The sequence below is a fragment of the Rhea americana genome, unplaced genomic scaffold, assembly GCF_003343005.1.
Source record: "Rhea americana isolate MKP2758 unplaced genomic scaffold, rheAme1 scaffold_103, whole genome shotgun sequence".
NCBI classification, from domain to species: Eukaryota; Metazoa; Chordata; class Aves; order Rheiformes; family Rheidae; genus Rhea; species Rhea americana.
In genome coordinates, this window is record NW_028185073.1 from 2,710,262 (window position 1) to 2,736,014 (window position 25,753).

The 25,753-nt window shown below is 39.0% G+C and overlaps 1 protein-coding gene across 5 annotated transcripts in view; it reads right to left on the reverse strand.

Annotated features, from left to right (window-relative positions):
• Nucleotides 1-24,306, reverse strand: part of KDM4C (lysine demethylase 4C) — a 254,335-nt gene extending 230,029 nt beyond the window's left edge. For 2 of the 5 annotated variants that reach the window (XM_085307141.1, XM_085307111.1), the window contains exons 1-3: nucleotides 23,607-23,824; nucleotides 10,009-10,173; nucleotides 2,122-2,297 (exon numbers count right to left, since the gene is read on the reverse strand). In XM_085307141.1, the coding sequence (XP_085163267.1) occupies nucleotides 2,122-2,297; nucleotides 10,009-10,152 (320 nt within the window). In that variant the 5' untranslated portion in view covers nucleotides 10,153-10,173; nucleotides 23,607-23,824. Of the gene's footprint in view, nucleotides 1-2,121; nucleotides 2,298-10,008; nucleotides 10,174-23,606; nucleotides 23,825-24,199 lie in introns of those variants that run through there. The other 3 variants (XM_085307133.1, XM_085307119.1, XM_085307126.1) reach the window with 3 other exon arrangements.
• Nucleotides 24,307-25,753: the final 1,447 nt, after the last annotated feature.

Below are 25,753 nucleotides of genomic sequence, written 5' to 3' on the forward strand. Positions count from 1 at the left end.
CTTTTGAGAAAAAGGCATACTTTTTCAAACAGCTGGTACCAAAACCCCTCTTACTATAAAGGTTCTCCCCTCCTGCAACAAAAAAAAGAAGGTCAAAAGAAACTTTTCCTCTTTGCTTTTAGAGCAGCCCAAGACAACTACGCTTTTACATACATAAACATATACACTTTTGGAAGGTTACTCAAGTCTCCTAGAAAGTCTCATGGAAATACAGCAGAAGCATACTACCAGAAAAGCCATCCATTAATATCTTTCACTTCAGTACCCTTTTGTTTGGCCTCCATTCTCTGAGACTTTGGAAAAGAAAGCTTGCCACTCTGAGAAGGACATTTTCACACTGGCAGTGTCAATGTGACTGTGTCTGAACTACTGGAAAGAAAATCTAAACATACAAGAACTATGTAAACCAAATACATTTATATCATGCAATAACAATGAACAGAGGGGAAGACGTTAGTAATAAGTGTTAACCAAAATATTACAAGCAATGCAATTTTTACCATTATTTCTGATGATATGGCTCCAGAAATCAGCTTCTATTTCTGCCTTGCCCTAAGTAATATGGATACATAAGCTCAGTTACCATAACACAAGGATCTTTGCTGTGGGATGCAGGTATGCTTATACTTCCCAGAGCACCTAATGGTCAACTGAAAATCCCATAACAAATAAAGGATAGAATATATTAACCTCCTAGCTTGAGTGCATGCAATTCTTTCCAAATGCATCTTTCATTTTCATTAAGAYGGCACTTCTCTTTTCCAAAGGAAAGGGATAACACAATTAATACTCAAGAAGAGAAGCTGTCCTCAGAGAAGTCCAACTTCTTCATTAAAAAAATCCTTTTACAGAGAATTACAGGAGCTCTTAACTACTGGATAGTGTAAGAAAAACAGAGTAGATTGAGAGTCCAATGGGAGGTTGCATGACACATTTCTCACAAGCAGTGACAAACAGAAAGAGACCCACAGCTAACAACAGGTTAAAAGTCATCTCAACTGTGCTTACCTATAAAGTTGTAGCCTGATTTCAGTAAAAAGAGCACAAAAATTGAAATAAGAAATGCTTCCAAAATTTTTCCAAGATACAGAATAAATTAAAYCTGACTTAACATTGCGGTACGTAATATATCTTCATAGGTACTTATTCATTATCACATCYATTTTAAGAAGTTTCTGCTTATCATTTTACCATAGTTTAATCAGATTCACATTTTAAACATACTTAGGATAGAAATTTCCATCAGATAGCATATAAGTTTTATATTTTATCCTCCCTCTAACAGCTACTGCATACATAAGATAGATTCCCATCCCCACTTACCATAGAAAGAAAATTCTAGAGTGTGATAACATCAGTTTTTATAAAGTAATATAYGAGCAACAACACACTGATCCTTCTTAATTTAATAAAGGAGACCAATTTTGCACTTTTACAATAGCACACGTTATGTGACATTTGCTGTGGAGCCTCTTTAGTGTCTCCTAGTTTTTGCTGAGCTTAATAACAGCCTCTCTCCATACCCCTTAATTTCTCTTTCTACTTCAGATTAAGTTAGTCCTATCTTACTTTCTCCAATTCATTACATTCAAAWATTTTTTCCCAAGACATTTTGACCCGTTATCCAGAAATTATTTCCAGTCAGTTTTCGGGGAAACATTAAAGCAGAATTCATTCTTTTTACTTAGTCAAAAAGGACTGGGAAAGAATTTCTCCTATCACTTCCTTCTTCTTCAAATATCCATTGACCTGAAGTTTTTCAGGCTACTGCCTAGCCTTTCATAGTATATTTTTTCCTCCTTTAATAAATATCTTGTCTTAATCAGAACACAGAAGCTCAGTAGAAGTAGTGCACTCYTGCATTACTGCAAAAACCTCTGGATGAGTTAAATAATTTTGAGATTTGTGGTGGTATGGCACGGTATTTTATCTGACTATAGGCTATTCCAACATCTAGGCGAAAGGAAAGTTAAAGTGTGGTGTTCTTCCACAATTTAGACACAGTAACCCCTATTGAGAAGTACAAAAAAAAACACCAGCTGCCTAATGCATTTCAAAGATATCACAGTTTAGAAACAAGTAAATATTTGTCTTTCTAAACATGACTTCATATATACACACTTGTCGCTGTTGGCCAGCTGCCTGAATTCCTTCACTGTCATTGGCTTTTTCTGAATGTTGTATTGTGTGAAGAGCCCCGACTGACCAGTGACCATCTGCTGAATTGGAGCAGGAATCACCAAATCTTCAATATCATTATAATGTTTTCTTGGTTTCCACTCCTTTGGCGGGATAACCTGAAAATTCAGCAGAGTAAAAACATGACATCAACAGTGGCACAACCAATTTGTAACACGCTGGAACACCCAAAGAACTAGTGTGGTATGCCCACATGAGGGCACGAACCACTTGCCAGCCCTATCACAATAACTAACTGACCAGGCGAGCACTCCTAGATGATGCAGATGCCACCTCAGCTTCTCCCAAAGCACACAGCAACACTTTCAACATGTCAGCTGACAAGCAGCAACTCACTAATCTACAGGAATTCAATCACATGTAACTGTACAAACATATACATGCATTATGTAATAGAACTGCCAAACATTTTACCTGCAGAAAAACTTATCCTTAACAAACATTACATACTGTATTATATAAAATCTCTCAAATGTCAAAGATACTTGTCAAAGAAATGTCAAAGACATTGGCTTGTACGGCTCTAACAAGCTACATAATTTTGAATATTCTTTTTATACATTGGTTTAGCTGAAAACCAAAAACTCACAATTTCATGCATTTCTGCTCATAAATTTTCTGTTTTGAAATTCCAACAATTTTAAAAAACAGCAATAGACATTTTTAATTCACAGAATTTTTCACAAGCATTGTCTTGGAAATTTTTTAAAGCAACATAAAACAAAGTTATCGGGGGCAGGTTTAGCTCAGTTGGTTAGAGCATGGTGCTGCTAATGCCAAGGTCATGGGTTCAATCCCCGTATGGGCTATGCTGAGGGTCGGACTAGATGACCTCCAGAGGTCCCTTCCAACTTTACCATTCTATGATTCAATGAAAGTAGTCTGGCTTTCATTACATAAATATCTACCACTTTAGAATTACAGTAACTGGAATGATTAGCTTGCATCTTGGAGATAGCCTTTACTCTAGGCTGCCTAAATCTTTCCTCTAATAAAGATTTCAAGATTATATGACAACCATGTTTATTAGAGATTTTGTTTTTAACTAACTCAAAATGAAATACTTTTTAAAAATTTATCTAATATCCTAACATCTTTTGATATCTCTGGAAAACAATCATAAAAGGACCAAACTGTAATGCTAATATACTTAATATTCTACACCTTAAAAGAGATCTGGTCAATACCATTTATAGTACCACAGGGTGCACTGAATTCTAGATGCATCAAGCCAAAGAAAAGTTACCAGGTGCTAACCTACTTCCACACCTAGTATTTTCAGCTTTAAATGTAAATCAACTATTTTATTCATTTTTTACATGGATGAAACTCCTGCTTTTCATTTTTCCCTCCTCAGCTTCTGTGGGGCTTCAGCTGAAAAGAGACTGCAGACTAGAGTTCAGTGTTTTAGAGAAAAAGAACATTCAATCATCTTTTAATTCCTGCTTGTTTCTTTCACATAAATACTAAATAATGCACATCAACAAAAAATAYAAAATGTTGCTTTGGAAGCAGAGAAGCCATGCATTCAGAATATACGCAYAGAAATCAAACACATATATAGAGATTTCCATTTTAATGATTATTAAGCATGAACTCRTAGGTTAGACTCAACTATATATGAATACTGAAAAATAAAACTTGCATTCTCTTATTTAGTTCAAGGTCAGTGTATTTTTAAGCAGTAAAGATATTTTTGTGAATACAAGTTCATAATATCCTCTTTCAGCTAACTGGAACATACTTTGTATTGTTAGACTTAAAAGTTCTGCTTAGAGAAGTGAATTGTGTGTAGGCACTGTTATGCTAAGTATTATTTTTAAAGAAAATAAAAAATACTCTCTTCCTCCAAAGATTGCAAGTTTTTTTTTAAAACAAACAACAGTCATGGCAAGGAATGGAAACATAAAAATGTCTTGTCCAAAGCAATACATGGCTGGTCAGTATTAAAGCTAGAATGAAAACTAGTTATTTGAGTTTTCACCAAGAACCTGTCCCATAGAAGCCTCTTCACATTCCCTTTAGAAAAAAATAACATTTTCGAAGTCAGGAAAGTCAATTTTATCCCATGGAAGCAGCTTAAATTCATCAGTCAAGCTGTTCAGTATTCAAATATAAAAAAGGAAAGACCTATGGGCAAGCTTTTGTCATTTTTCTATATAAGCATCCTAAGTATACTAGCAATGACCAATGTAATTCACTGTGGTATGTATTTACTTTTAGGTGGAGGATGGCACAGTCAAACTTATACTACATCCTGCATGAAGGCTGCACATTAGTACATCTGAAGTTAATTCAGAGTGCTGCCAATCAGTAAAGTTTTTGTTAAATTCTCTTTATGTGCTGGTAATCTCCTGTTGTACAATTGATTCTACATGGCACTACTATATTTATGCAGTTACTGCTGTTCAAAATCTTCTGAAAAAAGTTGTTTTCCTTGAACTTGCTAATATCAATTTGCAGTGTCATGTTCCAAGATTACTTTTGTACTTGTCAATTTGACTACAAATTCATTTCACTGTTCTAGTCCGTGTAAATGCACTTTCTGAATCTCCAAAACACTTCTCATTCAAGAAAAGAACAAAGTAACCTATCACTGTGTTTTCTTTTTCATGCGTTGTATTGCTTCCGTCAATTTTTTTCCTCCTCTCCCTTTTCAAGCATGTAATTCCTTGTATCAATGAGACTGAAACACACTATCTATGCCTAGGAGTCATACCAGACTTTCAAAAGCCTGCTGGCAATTTTTCAGCCAATTTACACCAGGGATGCCAAAGCTGCTCTGGAAATGGTTTAATGTTATTCATCTACTCATGAATCATTTGCTTCAGGCTTAGTGACTTCAAACTTTTTAGTTTAATGGAAAGCCACAGCCTTCACGCTTTTCCTTTTAATTTTGTGGTTACCAGTAGGATGTGGTTATCATCCTACTGGTATTATAATCATTCCAATACACAGTTCTACTCTGATTTTACTCAGCTACAGTTTTGTCTTCTCCCTTTGCATAATAGCTAAAACAGCCCACCTACCCTCACCATAGATGCCCCACAAATAGACACTCAGTTTCTACCTGATAGCATACGCATGCAGAATCTCATCATTTCACTCTCTGCAAGTTTCCTCATATTCACAGACATGTTTTCCTTCACTTTCCTGTTCTCCAGGCTTTGACATACTTCCCCTGGACACACTTATTTCATGTCATTGCACCTGCAAGCATTCTACATTTCCTCCCCCTCCTCCCATAGTCCTGTATTCCCCACGTAAGTCTTAGATTTATTTTATCTCCTCTGTTTTGTATACATGCACTACTTACACACAGGCAACAGGTTTTTTTTCCTTGCATTTTCACATTTAACATAAATTGTTCAGTAATCTGTATGCCTGCTATGCTTAGGGTTGTTTAGTGGTTAAGTTAGTGTTTCTGCACAAACCTACAACTTCTCTTGCAACATTCCTTTATTCTTTTTCCATTTGTATTTGTGCTTACATGTCTTTTAGTTCTAGTCTTAATGCAAATTAGTTCTTCTGGACGTTCATTTCATATTACTTTCAAAATGTTAAAAATTGGTTATAGAAGTAAGAATTAAACCACTTCCAAAACCCAGAGAATTCTCTTAAACAATACTAACTTSATGAGCTTTAAGCTTGCAGTATAAGTTACTGACTTCCATTATTTATTTTAAATTAGTTGGTTCTTTCTATTTTTCTTAAACAAAACTAATTTAAATGACCTAGCAAGAAGTTAGAATATTAACAGTCCAATATGACTCAAAGACTCAATATGATACAATTTGTTCAGGTAGAGGCAGTTAAGGAAGCTTTAACCTCTGTAATAGCAGCAAGCAGAGGAAAGGTAGGTAAGACCTACATGACATGGTTACAAAGGCTCCTCCTCATTTACTATACAACTGGAACACAGTTAAAGTAAGCAAACTATTTTCAAAGGATTTCATTACACTTTCTTGCATCATGAACATTTTTCCAGCTGTTCCATAAACCCTAATCAGATATCCTGCCTGCATATAATCACAGAAATATAAAGATGGTTTTCTGTTTCAAAATGTTATATATGGGATGGGAGGGAAGTCCTAGGCATTTAAATATATTCATTTCATTCAAAGATCATTTTCCTCCTATAGCAAAGTTGCACCAGAGCTGTATGGCCAAAGAAGGAGGTGTACACATTTTCAGTCATATAATCATAGGGATATTAACTTCAAACAAGCCCCATTCAAACACTACAAAACCCTGACTACACAGTCAAATCCTGTCCCTAGCAAAGACATTCACAGTTTTAGTGACTTTGGTAGAAAAAATATGGAAAATGAAGAGCAATAAAAGTAGTAGCAATCTGTGTAAATTAAACCCTGGAATCATTTCCAAGAGTCTGATGATTTCTAGTTTATCTTCATTTATATGTATGTGTGTGCATATACACACACACASACACACACACACACACCTGTAAAAACAACAGTATGGAGACAAATTGCTTGATGCTTACTATCTGATAATTTCTATCAAGAGTTCAAGCACAGCTCTTCAGAGATTATGTTAATGAGAGTCATGAAGGAAAAAATACCACATTTTTAATAAGAAGGGGGAGGGTGTTTCTAATAGTACTATTGTATAGTACAAGTAAAACTAAAAAATAAATGGTTATAGTTTGATAAAAGTACTCATCACTGAGGAAAAGGCACATTGCCTTGTTAAGAAAGGAAATGGTCTGATAGCAACTGAAGCACATTTGTTTGATAATTTAAAAATTAATAGCAGTTAAACAATATTAATTAGGGATATGTATACTATTTTTCATCCTAATTCAAACATTAACAAACAGTATCAAAATAGAAAACCCATTATTTTCACATATYCATATACCTAACCTAAAAGATTACTACTGACAGAGCTAATATTCCATTAAGATGTTACACTTCCACTTTGAAGCAATGTTTACAGGAAAGAAYCTAAAAATCCACACTTTTTAATCTTATATTGCCACTAAAATGACAGCATAACTATTTTATTAGTATTGAATTTTATTTTACTGACAGTTATTTGATCTTTGCCTTTCCATAAAAAATATTCATATCACATACAGTTCATATATGCAATAATTAGTCTGCTGAGAGAGAGAGAGAGAGAGAGAGAGAGAGAGAGAGAGAGAGAAGCAACACTAAGGGTAAGGAGAGGAAGATGATAGCAGGAATATTACAGATGAAGATGATAGGAACATTACAGAAATCTGAAATGACTCAATAAAGGCAAGATGGATTTCTCATCCTTTTCTTTCCTATTCTTCCCTAATGTCACTGTATTAGTCCTTCTCCTCAGGACATCCTCAATTTTTCAGCAGGGCAGTCTTACGGTCAAAGCTTTTGCCATTTTCTCTCAACTGCTTGCACTTGAAGGTTTTATTGCTGGATGACAGGAAAGAAAGTAGAACCAAAAACCAGGTAAGGAAACAAATCGGAACAACAACAGAAGCCATATTCCTGTCTTCAAAAATGCATCTGAAGAATGTGTACAGTCTTACCGTTATTGCAGTAAGACAAATTCATTCTTTTTCTTTACTTSCTACTGGCCAAAATTTTGCCATCAAGAATGTCAGGATAGAGAAGGTTCTCCTTCTCAAGGCATCCTGAAGTTCATATATACAAATGACTAGTGCACTGGACTTGATCAAAGACATATTTTAGGCCCATGGCTAACCCACAATCTTCACTGGAAGCACTTAGCACAATGTATCTTGAAGTCACTAAGCAGGGTTCCCAGATTTTTCAGTGTCTCACAGATAAGAACAGAATGTGCACAAAATGATAGGGGACTAACTGAAGCTCTTATTTATTGTGAAGAGCTCTGGGGAAAAATGAATGTAAGTTTGCATAGCTGTTTTAAGGATACAGTATCATATCTGATAACATAGCTCCAGAGTATTATTAAAAGGTAAAAGAAACAATAAATGTACTTTTTTCCATTTTCCTTTAAAATGGAAAACAGTGTAGTTCTTTTTTTAAATTAAGACACTTTTTGACTATTGCCTGCCTAATGAAAAGACTAGTTACAGACTAGAAAAGACAGAACCCATGATATAGAGCACTTCACAAATATTTTTCTTTTAATTAAAAGTATTTCATTCTTTGTTTTTTGCAAACATGCTACAGACAAATGTTGGCTCATACAATACTTTCTCATATAGCGAGGAGTAGCAAGGGATACAGCTTATGCACACTTGTCTGTTTTATACACATACATATCAAAGAAAGCAAGCCACAACCAAAAAATATTATATATGAATAAAGAAACTGAAATGGAAGAAAGTCAGTATCATTATAGCAGATGCTCATACAACAGTTTCTATTTATTTAGCTAGATTTCATGAAATGGTATTGAAAACTAGCACCAGTTGAGATAAAACTGTTTAAACAATATTTCAATGAAAGTAAGGATTTTGTTTAAAAGTTAAAATCCACGTACACAATCCACAAAATATTTCATAGCTTGAATCTCCTGCTCATATACATATTAAGCACAAGACCAGATGTCACAATGAACTTGCTGTTATCCTTATTAAGACAACAAGGCTGTAATTGTTCAGCCCCATTCAAACAAAAAGTTTTCATAATACAGCTGAGTAGGTGAAAAATCTGTTTTTCTCCTTTCCTGTTTTGTCTGTTTAACACAATTGTAGCCCTCATGTTTGCAGAGAAGAGTTAGAAGATACGATCCATGTTCATTCTCTCCTCAGAAAGCAAATAAAGAGACCACAAGGCTTTGAAAAATTCAAGAGGATTCACTTTTGCTTTGTTTTATAATGAGTAGTGGGGAGGAGGGATAAAGAGAAGCTGCAGTTTTTGTTTCTCTTCTCAATTTTTAAATGTCTTGTGTTTGCAATATTGGCTCAAAAACCCAGTAATGAAGACCTGTTCTCACCAACTACTTAGGATGACTAAGTTAGGATATCTAGATGTGCACTGTATTGTTTATTTGAAAAGTAACAGAACAGATCTAAGGCACAAATACTTATACAATGTAACACTAAACTGCATCAGACTTAAAATTAGACAATCACACTCCAATAGGGCATGAATACCTGCTGTAAAAGATCATAGAATCAGCAAGGTTGGAAGGGACCTCTGGAGATCATCCAGTCCAACCTCCCTGCTCAARCYGGGTCACCTAGAGCATGTTAGACAGGGTTGCATCCAGGTGGGCCTTGAAGATCTCTGGTCATGAATATATCATTAACAAATGTGTAAGATAATGGTTGCTGACGTATCCCAATCTCATTAACAAAAAGGTGACACAAATACCAGTTAAAAAAAAAAATAAATAAAGGCACTTTCGTTTCAATTTAAGGTAGAGCCTCATCAAACGTCTGTATACGCCCACTGATTACAGAGGGACTGCATGCTTTATTAAAGTTAAGCACAGCCCTAAACAACTAAGTTCTCTCTCTGATGGAACAAGATTTTCTGATTTATATGATGAACTCTACCTTGCACAGCATTACAAAAGGTAGTTTAAGTCTGCCTTACATAGAGACCCTCTTCTGCTGTTGCAAGGATGGAAAGAACTGAAGGTCAGAGAGAAAAGTATATACCATCTTCATTAGTCTACATGAAACATGAGAGAGAYCACAAAGCTCGCTCTTAAAAAGAGTAAGAGACCAATGTCTATCTATTGGAAAAATCACTGGAAAAAATGTTAAATTCCAAAAAAAGTCAGTTTTGTAGTCAATGAAATACAAAAAATTAGGAAAAGTAGTATTAAGAACAATTTTCCTTTTAGCTAGAGGATGCTTACCTTTGCAACTCCAGCCCTATGAGCACCTTGGGATTCCATGTATGCTACGTATTTGTTGAACTCCCTGAATTCATTCATTGAAGGTCTGAAAGTCATAATTTTACAACTTGGATTTGCAGGACTGTCTGAGATGAGAGTAGCCATTGTGGTTCACTTTCAATCCAGCTAAAAAATAAATTAAAAAAATAAAAATATGCTTAAGAGAAAAATCTTCTGTTAAATGATTTAGGAGTTCGAATGTTTCAAACATGAATAAAGCTTTCAGAAACCCCTGCCCATGCTGGTATAAAAGGCATAAAACCAGTATTTACCTTTTATTCCTACTCCTTTAAGACTATTCAACCCTCTTCATTTTCATGGTACATTTTCTAAATATCACACACTTTAATATCACACTAGCACCTTCCTGCAGTAATCCATCCGCATATTGCTGTCATTTCTGCCTAGATACTTATATTAYACAGGCCTAGTCCAAAGTTACAGAACTGTACATTTAATGTAGGATGGGAAGTGACATCTTATATGGGAAAACTAAACTAACTACAGATTAGTGATTCTCCAGTCACATTCTAAATGTGAAGAAATAAGCAAAAAAGGTCTACACCTGGATTTCTCAATTCTCTTGTCAGCATTTCAACTACATGATTATGTCACCCTTCATTCTTTGAAACCCATCAACATAAACAAAGCAGGCAAGAGAAGGGAATATATATTTTTTTGTTTACGTCCATATCAGCCAAGAAAATGATTTAAAAAAACAAAAAAATCATATTTCCATTTCACACCAAGATACAGTAGTCATGAGAGGACTGTACTGTAGGTGACTGATGCAGATACTTCATCTTCAGTTGCTTTTGTAATTTCTAACTATACATCACCATGTTTGTCATCTATTGTACAAAGAATTCCTCTTTTCCTTAAAGAAAAGCCTATCACAAAATACAAGTAACAACTTTGACTAGCTTTTCAGTGATTTTGCTGTCCTGAGCAGATGACTTAACTCATGCCTCATCTTCTTCATCTGCAAAACACATGCAACATCCTGTAGTCTTATATTCTACTTTCATGTTATTGTATTAGCCCACCGATTTCATTACAGCTTCGCGTTTCTTCTAGCTTGCTTTTGTGTGAATGTCTGTACAGAAAAGCTGTATGGGGAAGATTCCTTTGTGTCTGTTTCACTCTCCTGCTAATAATCCAACATTTAGACTTCTTAAACTTTTTGTCTTTCAAATTCTCTTTTATGTCTTCATTTTTCCCCATTCCACTCAACACATCACTTGCCATTCTTAGCAGTTAAAATGATTTTTCTCCACACCCCACCCCTTCTCTAAGTCATCACTTCTCATAGATGTTATTTAAATATGGATTTTCCACTGATTTGTGCACCAAGCTTAAAAAATAAGCTATTTATTAAGCATTCTACCTYAATTATTTATGTTTTGGGATATTATTAACCATTGAAAAAATTTATAGGTCACAATATTCTATCTTTGTGTTTGATTTGGGGCAAGGACAAGATGAGAAAGAATCTCTTATTTTTATTTGTAACCCCTGTTTCAAGAGTTTTCACTTTCTAAGTAATGGAAATAAAGGTGTGAAATTTGCCATCCTATTTGGAGGCAGCATATAATAATCTAAGAATAGCAACTGGAAGTCAGACAAAGTTCATCTACTCAGCCTCCAGCTTCCACAGTTGCTAACAGCAGATATCTGGGAAAAAGTAGAAGTATAAGCGGAGCTTATGCTTATACTTTTCAAGAAAGTCCTCAGCCTTCAGCAGTTCACAGCTTAAGGAATCATGAGACAGAGAGGATATCTTCGCATTTAGTGGAGTTGGGTGGATTTTTTTTTTTGGGGAGGGGGGGGGGTCCATGATTTTGAATCTCCGTTAGCTTTTAATACCCAGGACATTCAGTGACAAAGCATTTCACAGCTCAACAATGTGCCAAAAGAGTATTTCTAGTTTCATCTGGCATATCCAGTGTGCATACAGGAAACAGCTGCTCACTATCTTCTCATATTCGCTTTTATGCCACAGACGATTTACAGACCTCTATCATCATCTCCCTCAGTAATATGTTTTCCACGCTGAAGACCCCTTGACTAGTTAGCTGTACCTTGCAAGGGGGTGGGCAAAAACTGTCAGGACTACTCAAGATAGGAGCGTACCATGGATTCACACAATCATGTAATAACACTCTCCTTTTTAGGTGTGGTCCTCACAAATACCACAAAGCAGTTCGGCCTAAAATACCTTTTTTAAACAGGTAATTTACTATCTCCTAAAAGTTCAGAAAATGTGCATTGCTAATGCAGCCTCTAACATTGCTGGAGACATAAACAGCAGATGGCAGAAGTGAACTGATGCAGCACTTGCACACAGTTCTGTCAGGTCTCATTTTTTGCAAGACTTTCTAATTTGGTTCCTATTTCACCCTGCCTATATGCATACCAGAAATGCATGTATTTCTAGAACACAGGTAGGATATCCCTCCCAGATGACCCCACACATGAGGTCCAACTTGTCAAACCACTGCAAGGTCTGAGGTCTGCAGGGCCTTAGAGCRTAAAACAAGCTGCAACCCAGTTCATCCGAAGGACTGCACACGTGTTTTAGGTGTCCTTACATAAAGAATCAAGACAAGAACACTGGCACACTGCTCAAATGCAGCTGTAGCCCCTCTTCCACAGTGGAAATGGGTATAAAGATCAAACTTATCCCAATCACGTGACCTGATGCTAAGATGTATTAGATGTTAATTAAAATATTTCTCTTATATTAACTTATTTCTGTAAGCAGTTGCTAAATTTACCAGAGGATTTCATATCTTCATTATTGTGTAGCAAGGCATAATTAAGGTGGTCTTTAAAGCAGATTTTAGAATCATAGTCCAACTGCTATCAGTAACATACTTCATGAATACAGTTTCAATTTCTCCCACATACATATCTGGAGCTTCAAATATATTCAAAAGATGCAGTATCACTGCATGGAGTGCAGTAAACTTTCAAGTTTCCACTTCTCCAACATGCAATACTGAAAACACCTGTACTGGTAGGTCTGCATTTTTAAGAGCAGTGCCTAACAGTCAACTTAGCCCATGGAGGAATCATGGAAGAACAGATGAAAGAGACCTGGCTGCAGGAAAGTATGTTTGATACTCATATTCAGTATAGAAGACTTTTCAGATCTTAACACAACATAAATAACTAATTCCATTACCTGAGCATTTCTTCAAAAGTCCACTTGCTTATGTTTTTATTTATTTATTATTTATTTTTTAAAAGACACACCACTCACTAACTACGATGATGGTAGCCAACTGGTAGACGGCAGGCTAATAATTGCCACTTACTACCAACAGGTACTCTCAGATGGAAACATTCTGGATTTCAGAATTACTTAAGATGTTTGCAGAGGTAAGTTACCAGGCTTTCACACAACCACAGAATCAGTAAGGTTGGAAGGGACCTCTGGAGATCATCTAGTCCAAACCCCCCTGCTCAAGCAGGGTCACCTACAGCATGTTAGACAGGGTTGTGTCCAGGTGGGCCTTGAAGATCTCCAGAGAAGGAGGCTCCACAATCTCTCTGGGCAACCTGTGCCAGYGCTCCGTCACTCTCACAGGGAAGAAATTCCCCCTCACGCTCAGGCGGAACTTCCTGTGCTTCAGTTTCTGCCCTTTGCATCTTGTCCTGTCACATGGGACAACTGAAAAGACTTTGTCCCCGTCCCCTTGACACCCTCCCTTCAGGTACTCCTACACACTGAGGCTTCTCTTCCCCAGGCTGAACAGGCCCAGCTCTCGCAGCCGTTCCTCATAGGGCAGGTGCTCCAGCCCTCGGATCATCTTCGTAGCCCTACGCCAGACTCTCTCCAGTAGCTCCATGTCTCTCTTGTGCTGGGGAGCACACAACTGGACACAGGACTCGAGATGCAGCTTCTGCAGGGCTGAGGAGAGGGGCAGGATCACCTCCCTCGACCTGCTGGCAACACTCTTACCAATGCACCCCAGGATAACACTGGCCTTCCTGGCCACAAGGGCACATTGCTGGCTCATGGACAACTTGTCATCCACCAGCACTCCCAGGTCCTTCTCTGCAGAGCTGCTCTCCAGCAGGTCAGCCCCCAGCCTGTGCTGGTGCCTAGGGTTATTTTTCCCTAGGTGCAGGACTCTGCACTTGCCCTTATTGAACCTCAGGAGGTTCCTCTCCGCCCAACTCTCCNGCTTGTACACATTGATCAGATCCCCCCTCAGGCTTCTCTTCCCCAGGCTGAAGAGGCCCAGCTCTCGCAGCCGTTCCTCACAGGGCAGGTGCTCCAGCCCTCTGATCATCTTCATAGCCCTACGCCAGACTCTCTCCAGTAGCTCCATGTCTCTCTTGTGCTGGGGAGCCCACAACTGGACACAGTCCTCGAGATGCAGCCTCCCCAGGGCTGAGGAGAGGGGCAGGATCACCTCCCTCGACCTGCTGGCAACACTCTTACCAATGCACCCCAGGATAACACTGGCCTTCCTGGCCACAGGGGCACATTGCTGGCCCATGGTCAACCTGTCATCCACCAGCACTCCCAGGTCCTTCTCTGCAGAGCTGCTCCCCAGCAGGTCAGCCCCCAGCCTGTACTGGTGCCTAGGGTTATTTCTCCCTAGGTGCAGGACTCTGCACTTGCCCTTATTGAACCTCAGGAGGTTCCTCTCCGCCCAACTCTCCAGCCTGTCCAGGTCTCTCTGAATGGCAGCACAGCCCTCAGCTGTGTCAGCCACTCCTCCCAGCTTGGGATCATCRGCAAACTTGCTGAGGAGGCACTCTGTCCCCTCATCCAGGTCATTGATGAAGAACTTGAACAGGATGGGACCCAGTACTGAGCCCTGGGCAACTCCACTAGCCACGGGTCTCCAACTAGACTCTGTGCCACTGATGACGACCTCTGAGCTCTGCCCTTCAGCCARTTCTCAATCCAGCTTACTATCCACTCATCCAACCCACACTTCCTGAGCTTCTCTAGGAGGATGTTCTGGGAGACAGGGTCAAAAGCCTTGCTGAAGTCAAGGTACACAGCATCCACTGCTCTSCCCTCATCTCCCCAGMCAGYCATTCCATCMGAGAAGGCTATCAGATTGGTTAAGCAGGATTTCCCCTTGGTGAATCCATGCTGGCTACTCCTGATCACCYGCTTTTCCTCCACATGTCTGGAGACGACATYCAGAAGGAGCTGTTCCATCACCTTTCCAGGGATGGAGGTGARGCTGACTGGCCTATAGTTGCCTGGGTCCTCCTTCTTGAAGATTGGAGTGACATTGGCTTTCTTCCAGTCCTCAGGCACCTCTCCAGTTCTCCAGCACCTTTCAAAGTYGATGGAGAGCATCCTGGCAGCAACACCCGCCAGCTCCCTCAGTACACKTGGGTGCATCCCATCTGGGCCCATGGATTTGTGCATGTCTAGCCTGCCCAGAAGGTCTCTAATCCTTTCCTCCTCAACCAAAGGAAAGTCTTCCCTTCTCCAGTCTTTCTCCCTCAYGTCCAGGCTGCAGGATTCCTGAGGGCTGCCCTTAGCAGTGAAGACTGCAGCAGAGRMGGCATTCAGTAATTTTGCCTTCTCTGTATCCCTTGTCACCAGGGCCCCCACCCCATTCAGTAGCGGGCCCATATTTTCCCTAGTCCTCCTCTTGCTGCTGATGTATTTGAAGAAGCCCTTCCTGCTGTCCTTGACATCCTCTGCCAGACTCAATTCTAGCTGGGCCTTAGCCTTCCTCGCTGCATCTCYACATGCTCTGGCTGCATTCCTGTAATTCTCCCAAGCAGCCTGTCCCCTCTTCCACATTCTGTGTACTTTCTTCTTCTGTCTGAATTTGACCAAGGTAACCATATTAACTGTTTTTTCCCCAAGCAACCACTACGTGGCAAATCCTTTATCAGATGCAGAATAAGGATGAAGATTAAGCCATTGCAGCCAGAGAAACAGATGTGATTGCCACCTTGAAAGCTGCAGCATGGCAGACCACAAACCATAGACCTTATCTCAAGTACAGAACTAATTATCCCTGTGATCTTCCCAATGAGTATTTCCCCTTTGCTCTCTAGAGGTTAAAAGAAATCATATGATCTCCCCACCCTTACACCTTGTTAGCACAGAATATATCTTGGTGTAGTCGTCAGGAAGAGTCATACATGTCTTCCAGCTGTTATGACTGGAAGTACACACACTATACRGAATTACTATATTATATGCACCTGCACAATACATAGACTGCTAAGATACTCACAGTAGGGGAAAAGCATCTGATTAGCTCACAAGGCTAGGAGCCTCTTCACTTCCAAACTGACCACCAGCTACTTTTCTTATCCTGAAAGCCCACACTTTAAGAATATCTGGTCACAATTTTCACAGGACATAAAAAAGCAGCAGAATACACAAAACAGAACAGAAACACCAAAAGCAAGGCATTGGCTGAGATCTGGCAAGTCTCAGCAGATGCCTTTCTGTAGCCCAGATGCAGCATTTTTTCAGTCATTCAACATAGTCCAAATGACAAGTTGGGCCTTGAGTAGTATGGCTGTTCAGTTATGGCATTAACACTCCAGCTTCTTCCTATCTTCTGCTCTCATAGGGTTCAAGTCTTGCAAAAGTCCTTAAAACTTCCTCCAGACAGGTACTGTAAATATCCACAACTGTCTTGCATGGAATTTATTCCTCAGATCGCTAAAGATATGTGCATGGACATACTCATATCAGGCAAAATGTCCATTTCTCACAGAAAGTGTTCTTCTCTTTACAAAAAGAATCTTTCACACGGCTTTGATTAATTTTGTCACTTTAAATTGTGGAAAACAAGCTAGGTAATTTGGTAACCAAAAGACAGGCTGTTCAAAATTTGTCTCAGATACGGGATGTGCGGGTTTTTTTTTGTTTGTTTCTATTTTTTTTTCCATATTCCCCAGGATTTTGTTATTAGATGAAATGGATTTACATAGTTACATTTTTTCTTTTTTCATGAAAACAGAGGACAATATTCAGAACTAATTCTGAATATTCAGAAGCTCTGATAAATCTTCTTGGTCACCAATCTCCTACCCTTCCAATTAAAGAAAAATAGCACAAATTTTTTTTAAAAATGCCTCTCTGAAAGAATCACATCAATATGCAAGAAAGCAAATAAAGATCTTTCATGTGGTCTAACACGAACTAAGAATGCACAAGACTCAGGCAGCAGGGAAAGGAGTAAGTCTAAAGATATTAAATTTTAGAAAGGAACAATTGTGGACTACAGTCTAGGCTAGGAATCTGTTTGCAGCAGCTCTTAATGATCTAGTAAAATTATTATATCCATTTCTCCTTGTCAAAAAAGAAAAGCTATAAAATAAAAAGAATCAGAGGGAAAACATAAAAAGACATAAGAACTGGATGGCTTCTGCCACAAGTCACTGGAACAGCACTGTATGCCACTTCTCATAAAAAATGGAACAGCTGAATGAATTTTTCCTGCTCTCTATCCTCCATAAAACAGACTAAATTTCATGCTGGTTTAATGAAGTTATCAAAAGTTTCTACAGACTCAGGAATCCTTATTTATATGTCTGCATCTGTCTTACTCCTAGCACAGAACCAGTATYACCAGCAGTCTGTCAGGAAACTCATCATGGCTGAAGACAAAGATTTGGGTACTTTAATAAAGCCAGGACAAGAAAGTACATATTGCACCTCATAACAGTGGCATCAATTCCTCACTCACTAAGAAACTCAAGTGCACTTAAGCATGAACCTCAGAAGCACTATTTCTTGACTAGAGAAAAAAAAAGACAATCGGGCAGAGACAGATATTCACACACACACACACACAAAAAAAAAAAAAAAAACACTAGCAGGATGGACGGACAGACAGACAGACAGACACACACACACACACACACACACACACACACACAAGCACCAGCAGGACTCATGGCCAATTCCCAAGGCAAGTATTTCTGCTCCTCCTCTGTAGTCCTGAATGCCCCCTTTGCCTCATTTGCTGCAGTTTCTGCCGTGGCAGAAATTTAACATCACGCAAACGAAATTCTCTGGTAGCCACAGTTTATTAAATATGATTATTTACTCCTGTTCATTACTTCTATATCTTGGAAGAATGGAGCTCTTCTTCCTCCTTTAATTTGCAAAGCTCATAGATACTGACACGGCCAACTTTCTTACCCTCTCTCCTCCAACTACCTTCATACATATACATACCCTTGTTTTTTGTGTTCTGTCATAAAAATTGCCTAGCTTTTGCATGTTCTATGCCTGTGGTCTTCCCTAGAGGGATATAACGTGAAATTGACTCCATTCTCATCAGTCTAAGAGCTGGCCACCAGACTTCTGCAATTCCAACAATTCCAGTTAGACTGACAAATATTTTACATCACTCTGATGTTCTTTGTACAGCAAAACTCCTCCTGACTGTAGGAAGTAGAAGGCCTTATGTTTCATTARGAAGGCCACAAATTCTCTTCATAAAAACTGTTGAAACACTTCCACRTAATATTGGAAAATCTTCCCATCTCCTCTTCCCTGCTCTCACATTATTGTTTTTCCACAAGACATTTCTGTCTTCCATATTAGAAGCACTAAAGTTCCTCACCTAAGTATAAACTGTTTTTTTCTGAAATTATCAGGTTTTCTACTGAGCAGGGGAATAAAACTGAATAGATCAGTAATTTTAATACCAATATTCGTAAGCTTGCCCAAAGTAGCTGATATATTCATAGACTGGATACAGATTTCTGCAACTCAGGAGATGATGCAAGAATTTGCAAGTATTTGCAACCTGCATTCTGACTTCACAGAATCACTATGGTTTATCAATAACAAGCAATTAGGCTGCTTCTCTTACAAGAGATGCTGCAGCTTAACAGGATAAGGGAGCTATTTTCATCAAGTAGCATTTATGCCACAGCAGGCTGCACTGAGCACCTCCATTACCAAATTCTTGCTAATCTACACAAATTTTAGATAGTCTAACAACTACCTTCCACTCAGCTGTTTCTTGGGCTACTGCTTAACATGCTTTTTGGCACACCTTAATGATTTGCACTCCATAGTCTACCAAACCTGTCAAAATGCCTCCACCATATATCCATTCCCAACTTCCAAGTTTTTACATAGATCTATTATTTTACTCCATCATTGTTTGAACCACTGCATACTGACCACAAACTTTCTGTAGTTATAACTTGGGCTCCAAAATACCATATCTAGTACTACTTACAAAAAGAACATTTTTATGCAACCTATTCAGCACATATTGCTCCTCCTCTAGCTATTGTGAAACGTTGCCATAGGTAAAGAAACTTTCCTGGAAGGCTCCACAGCTTAAGCAGAAACGGAGAAACAGCTGTTAGCAGAGGACTTCATCTCACAGTAAAGAATTGCAGAGTAAATACAAAAAAAAAAGTTAAGTGCATTTTATCTCTGCCAGGTGATTGTTTGACTTTGATATCTTCAAACCGCTAAGGCTAACTGGGATAGGAGAGTGACAATATCTGGTATTTATCACTGACTTTCCTTCTCTCTGTGCTCACCTGATTCTCCGCATAATGTTCCTTCCTCTGAAGCCCACAATCCCCACATTTTCAGGACTAATGAATGACAGTTTGGATTCAGAATTTCTCAGAAACCAACATCCAAATGTACTAGTTTCTTCAGAGCATTCAGTATATATAAATGGCACACCATTTAATACAACAGGTTGCTTAACATTAACTCACAAAACAGATCCTGTAAAACACATGCCTCTAATCCACAGTATTATAAGAGAAATAAGCAAGAGTATTCGTTTTGCCTGTGTTGAAGTTGCAGCACTAGTACATTGTATTGCTTTGWGATGCAAAGAGTCCAATGAAGAATAATCTGTGTTTTAATATTTCTACAGTGGGAACTTGCAACGATTTATAACTCAATAAAACCAGAAGGTATTTCCACTGGGACAATAAAAGAACAGTTCAGAAACATCATCAACTTAGATGYAAGCCATACCTACAATTCATAAGGGGACAAAACCATTAGAAGTCAGCTTTTTTCTCTACTATTCCCTAGTATTTTTTCTAATACTAGATACTTATATTTCACTGACCYCACTTTCAAATATTTGTCATCATTCTTTCAGATCAAGTATTCCAAATAGTTCAATCTGTAATCAAGCCAAAGCATAAAGAACTTTTTTTTGCCTAAAAATATAAATTTGCCAAAGCTCTAAGAATAGTATACAGGTATTAATATGAGGTCATGACAGATAACAAAACACATTTAAAATCTTAGTGCAAAATCTTCTATGTATTATAACTCTTCTGCTTACTTCATCTTTAATTTTACATTTATCAGACTCAACTGTTTCTTAAACTCATTTCTTCTTTTCATTCATTCAAGTCTCATTTGCAGACTTACATTTTTTCCCTCAATTCTAACTTATTTAAGCTTTGAATTACAATTATCTTTTTCTTCCTCCCAATACAGGTAATTTATCCAATTCAAAGTAGATTCATTTATAATTTTATCAAGTTATAAATCATTACTCTTAAATGAGAAAATAAACCTTGAAAGCAAAAAAAAAAAAAAGAAAAAAAAAATCTGATCCATCGTAGCAATCTCTTTACTATAAAGTATCTATTAAGAAGTTTGAAGGGAATGATTATCTATGTCCTCTTCAAGAATGGTTATCCATGAACATTTCAGTTTTATCAGACAAAAGCCAGAAAGAAATCCTAGGTCCGGTGAGCTAAATCACAACAGCCTCAACCACGTTAGTCAAACCATTCCAGCAGAAATGTCACAAAGGAACTGGAATGCATTTTGTTTGTGAATTTAAGCACTCTTCTATAAGGTCTGCAACAAAAGCAATTAAGTATCCTACTGCCTCAGAGGATCAGAAAAATCAAACTGATWAGATACATCACAAATATGTGTTTTGAATTTTAATATCTTAGGTTAAAATACTGATGATTTTTCAGATCTATTGTTAGCATAACATTGTTATTTTTATCTAAATGTTAGAATTATACAAGCACTGATCTTTATCCTTGATTCTGTTTAAGATCAGTAGGACTATTCATGTGGAAGAAGTTAACTGAACTTAAAGTTAATAAATTAATGTGCTGTGTTCAGCTTTACAGTTTTCAACAGCTGAGATAAAACTGGAAAGAATACAAGCTTAAAATAGTATGAAATGCAATATACAATATTACCTAAGAAATCAGAAATAGTTAATCACAACAGTAACAGTTGATAATACACTCTAGACTTTGCATCAAGAAATGTTTATAATAAAGGATTTGGATATACCACAATTACTATCTTTCAACTATTAAATACTCCAGTTTTTAAACTTGCTTAATTATGAGTCAGTTTATGAATCTAAGTGAGCAGCAAGGAAAGAACTCAACATGCCACTTATTTACTGTTTTGAGACATGAACTATTAAGATTAGCAGATGACTAGATTTGTTAGTGGATAAGTATTAAAATGTTAAATCATAAACCCCATACACATTATGTTCAGCATCATGTTGCAGAAGCATAGCCCAGCAAAAGAAACCTGTAAAAACTAGAAAATTTCAAAATTAATTACAGAATTAAGTAGTAGCCCAATCAASAGCTGCTGAAACTGAGAAAGGCCTACAAACTATTAAATCCACTTTTAGTAGGTGTGTAAGAAATCATCTTTTTTAGATAATTACTGTATTTGTGCATAACAACTTAGGACAATTACAATAATTAGCACTTGCCAGTGCAATTTATTGATTTGAATGTATTACTGAAGCAATTGTGCATTTGGTGCACAACTTCTGACTTTAAAAATMAGGCCCAAAAATACAAAATATTGTACTCAATCTACTCATCAAGAATTAAGGACTAAAAATGAGATATTTGGGAGGGGGTGTCTATTTTTCCCTTAAAAATTCAGAGGTCAAATCTGAGAGTTTTAAAAAAGACAGACTAAACGTTTTGATCTAACTATTATTTAACTCATGCTCACTTATCTAGATGAGACGATTTATTTCCTGGGTAAATCACAAAAAAGAAGATTACTCTTAAACTTATCTGTATCTGCATTTAGCTAAAAATCAACCAGCAGCTGCCAACAACCAGCAACATCAACATCACTCCAAAGCAAAGCTGAGAATAAGATAAGTATGACTGGCAGTGGTTTAGTTTACCCTCATTTCAAGTAGTGAGGACTAGCTCATGCTAGTTGTGTCTTCCACTGCTTTGTATTTGGAAGATACTTCTGTKAAGCAGTAGCATTAGCTAGTTACCATGGTTCCAGCGCCAAGACAAATTTTATACCACAGTCATAATCACATTCTTGTTTTGGAAAAATTGTGATCAAGAAAACATTGTATGAGGACAAAAAATAAATCTGCATTAGCCTGTCATTAAATTTCTTTTGAAAAATATTTCAGTGTAAAAGTGGCAGTTTTATTAGAAATTCCATTACTGCTATTGTTAAAGTCTTAGATAAGTATAACTATTTAGAAAACTGCAGTTTAATAACATCAAAAATAAATGTTTCATTCTCTGAAAAAACACAAAATGCTCCCTATTATAAAAGGACAAGGACAGAAAGTATTTTTCTTAATTACAGAAGCAAACTCATCATTAGTTTTCTACATTGTAACACAGAGTTAACCTAGCAGAAAAAGAATTTTCATAATATATTTCATTTCAAATTCTCAGTTAAAATCAACTGAGACTTGCAAACAGAAGGCTGTTAATGTTGCATAAAGCTCTGACACTGAAACTGCTCTGAACTTGTGGACACTATAGCCACAGACAAACAAAGAACAGATGATGAGTTTATTATTTTACTCAGGAGAGTTTTATTGTCTTTTCCTAGTGTTTTACAACTGTTAACTTTCAGTAATATCATAACGACATTAAGAAATGAATGAGTAATATCTCTACACCTAAAATTTGATGAAATACTTAGGACATCATGGAACTTGGTGAAGTCCTTTCTGAACAGCTTGTTTTTCCTACACAGTCTAGAAAGAAGACAGGGAGCAAGCACGATATGTAGAAGTGTGCTTTAATCTCTTCATCCACTTTGAAGACCCAGGGAAATAGCACCACCTTTTCGAGGTTTTTCACTAAGCAGTTCAGAACAGGATTGTGCTGACCTAGCATTACAAGGTACAAACCAAAACTTGAGGCTGCTTTTTCCAACACCTGCTGGTTTCATTTTCTGTTCTTGATTCAACATGCCTGTCTACCTACCCACAACGCAAAGCAGAAAGACCTACTCCACCTCCCACCCCTTAGGAGGTCACAGACCACCCCACAGCCACCCCGAAAGCATGACAGCTTCTCACCCCACTGTCACCCCCATTCCTCTTAGTGGCACCTCAGACGCAAAGCAGACAGCAGGTGTACAAAGGCCCCGAAAAACACGGCAGCCGTCAGCCCCACCGCTCGCACTGCACCCCCCAACCGCCCACTGGGTCACGAGCAGCCCGCCCACCTCCTGCCACCCTCGCCCCTGCCCCACTWCACTTAAACCCCTCCCCGTCACCCGCCGTGGTCCTCGTCCTACCCACACCTCGCCTCTCCCGCCCTCACCTTACCTCAGGCACCACGCGCCCACGCACACGCACCCTGCGGCCTACTCCCGTACCGGGCAGCCGGGGGTTAACGCCGCGCCGCCTCGCCGGGGGGGGGGGTCGCGCTCTGCTCCGCACCGGCGCGGGATGGCGGCAGCTCCCCGCGCCCCGTCTCCCCCCACCGCCACCACCACTCTCTTTTCTCGCCTTCTCGCTCCGCTTCTTGTGGGTTCGGGGTTTTTTTTTTTTTTTCCCCTTTCTTTTTCTCTGGGACTTCTTGTTCCGTGCGCGGATGACAGCTGTTGGCTGCGCATGCGCACGGCCCGCACGCGCACCGGGAGCACGCGGGGGCCGCCCAGGGGAGCACGTGACATAGCCCRGGGCGGGGGAAGGGGGGAGCTTTGTCACGTGCTCGCGGCGCCGCTTCCGGGGGGGAGGGGGCGGCTGTCTCACCGCGCGTGGGGAAGATGCGTCCCCTGCTCTAGAAGCGCAGTGGCAGCGTGGGTGGAGACGTCACGGGGCGGTCACGTGGCTCCACGGCTCTCTTTCACCGCCCGCCTTGCCCCGTAAGGCCCGGAAAGGGGCGGGGCAGCCGCTTGGCCCCGGCGCGTGTCTACCTGAGCCGGCGGGGGGCGGGGTTCGCCGCCTTGCGGCGGCCAATGAGAGGCGCCAGCGACGGGCGTGGCCGCTGGCGGCTGTTACGGGCGTTAACGCTCGCCGAAGGAAGCCAAGATGAGGGGCGGCTCGGCGCAGGAACGGATGCCCACAGCAGCCGGTCCAGGTGTTGCGCGCAGCCGTGCGAGCGGCTTACCCCTGCAGCGTGGGGAGGGATGAGCGGCGTAAGTCGCACTGGAAGAGCTGACCACGGAGGAGGGTCGTTGCTGAGGGGAGAGGAAAAGGAAGCGTGGATAACTTCTCTTTTTCTCTTCACTCGTGTACACTCTGACAAGTTATCTTGTCGCAGCCGCTACAGAGCAGCACGTGCCCTCGAACAAGTAGCTGGCATCGCCTTCCAGCTGGCTGCAGCATGCGTGCATAGAAATGCTGTGGCACCCAACGGGAAGCCTGTGAACAAAATACAAGCTGTAACGTTATGAACAAAGTTAGCTGTTAACCTCACTTTTATCTTTACGTACCAGGTGTTAACAGAGTGTAATGCTATGTGTGTATCATGATTTTAAAGTGCTACAGCACTGTGTAATTTTGATCATTCAAGGTGCTAAAATAAATCGGTTCTTCCTACTGTGTACTATGCTCTTACTTAAATTTGATACTGTTCAATACCCTCAGTCTTCCCTTTAAGGTGTGAGTCACTATCTGTGTTACGGAAAATAATGAAAAATGAGCAAAATATAACGAGTGAGCCCTCTTTAGATACGTTTTTTAAAACACCTTTGGAACAAAAGAAGTCTTATTTTAGACTTAGTTTAACTGTCAAAGACTTTTTACAGTACCAGTCATTAGTATAAAATTACTAATGAAACCTGAAAATTTAGGGAATATTTTTTAAAAAGAAGTATGTCTTAGCATTATAAGCTAACTTCAGTAGCAAAGTTGCATTGTTTTGTCATTTGACCCAAGTACTAGGCCTCAAGTGATAATAGGTATACTATATCTGCAGTCTTAACACTCATGCAGTCTTTAAACTTCTCTCTGGCAGAGCTACTTCCAGTATTGTCTACAGTGAACTCTCATGCCTGAGGAAGGGAATATCATTTCATTGAACCTAAGCAGGAGAAACAGAGGAGGTAATTTGCCTGCCTTTTCCTTCTGTTTGCCCTTGCAGCAATGAAGAAGAAAATACTCATTTAATGCTTTTTCAAAGAGAAAGCAATGCAGCTGAATACGGTTTTTACTCTCTTGCTGTCAGTGATTCTGATTATAAAACACAAAAGATTGATCAGACACATAACAGTTCTTTTGAGTAAGATCTCTTAAGCCTCGTGCTAAATATTTGTTGAAGAGAAAATACAGCAGTGATGTGACTTGGTTGGTCTCTTCTGGGCTTGCATCAGACTGTAGCGTAGTGTTACAGACTTCTTCAAGACAGAGCTATACATTGTCTATAGATCAATATTTTTAGCTTTACTAAACTGCTGTAGCACAATGCTGTCAGCACTTGAGAGTCACTTTCTCTACCTTAGTGGGTTAATCCTGTCCTGTGTATTTGC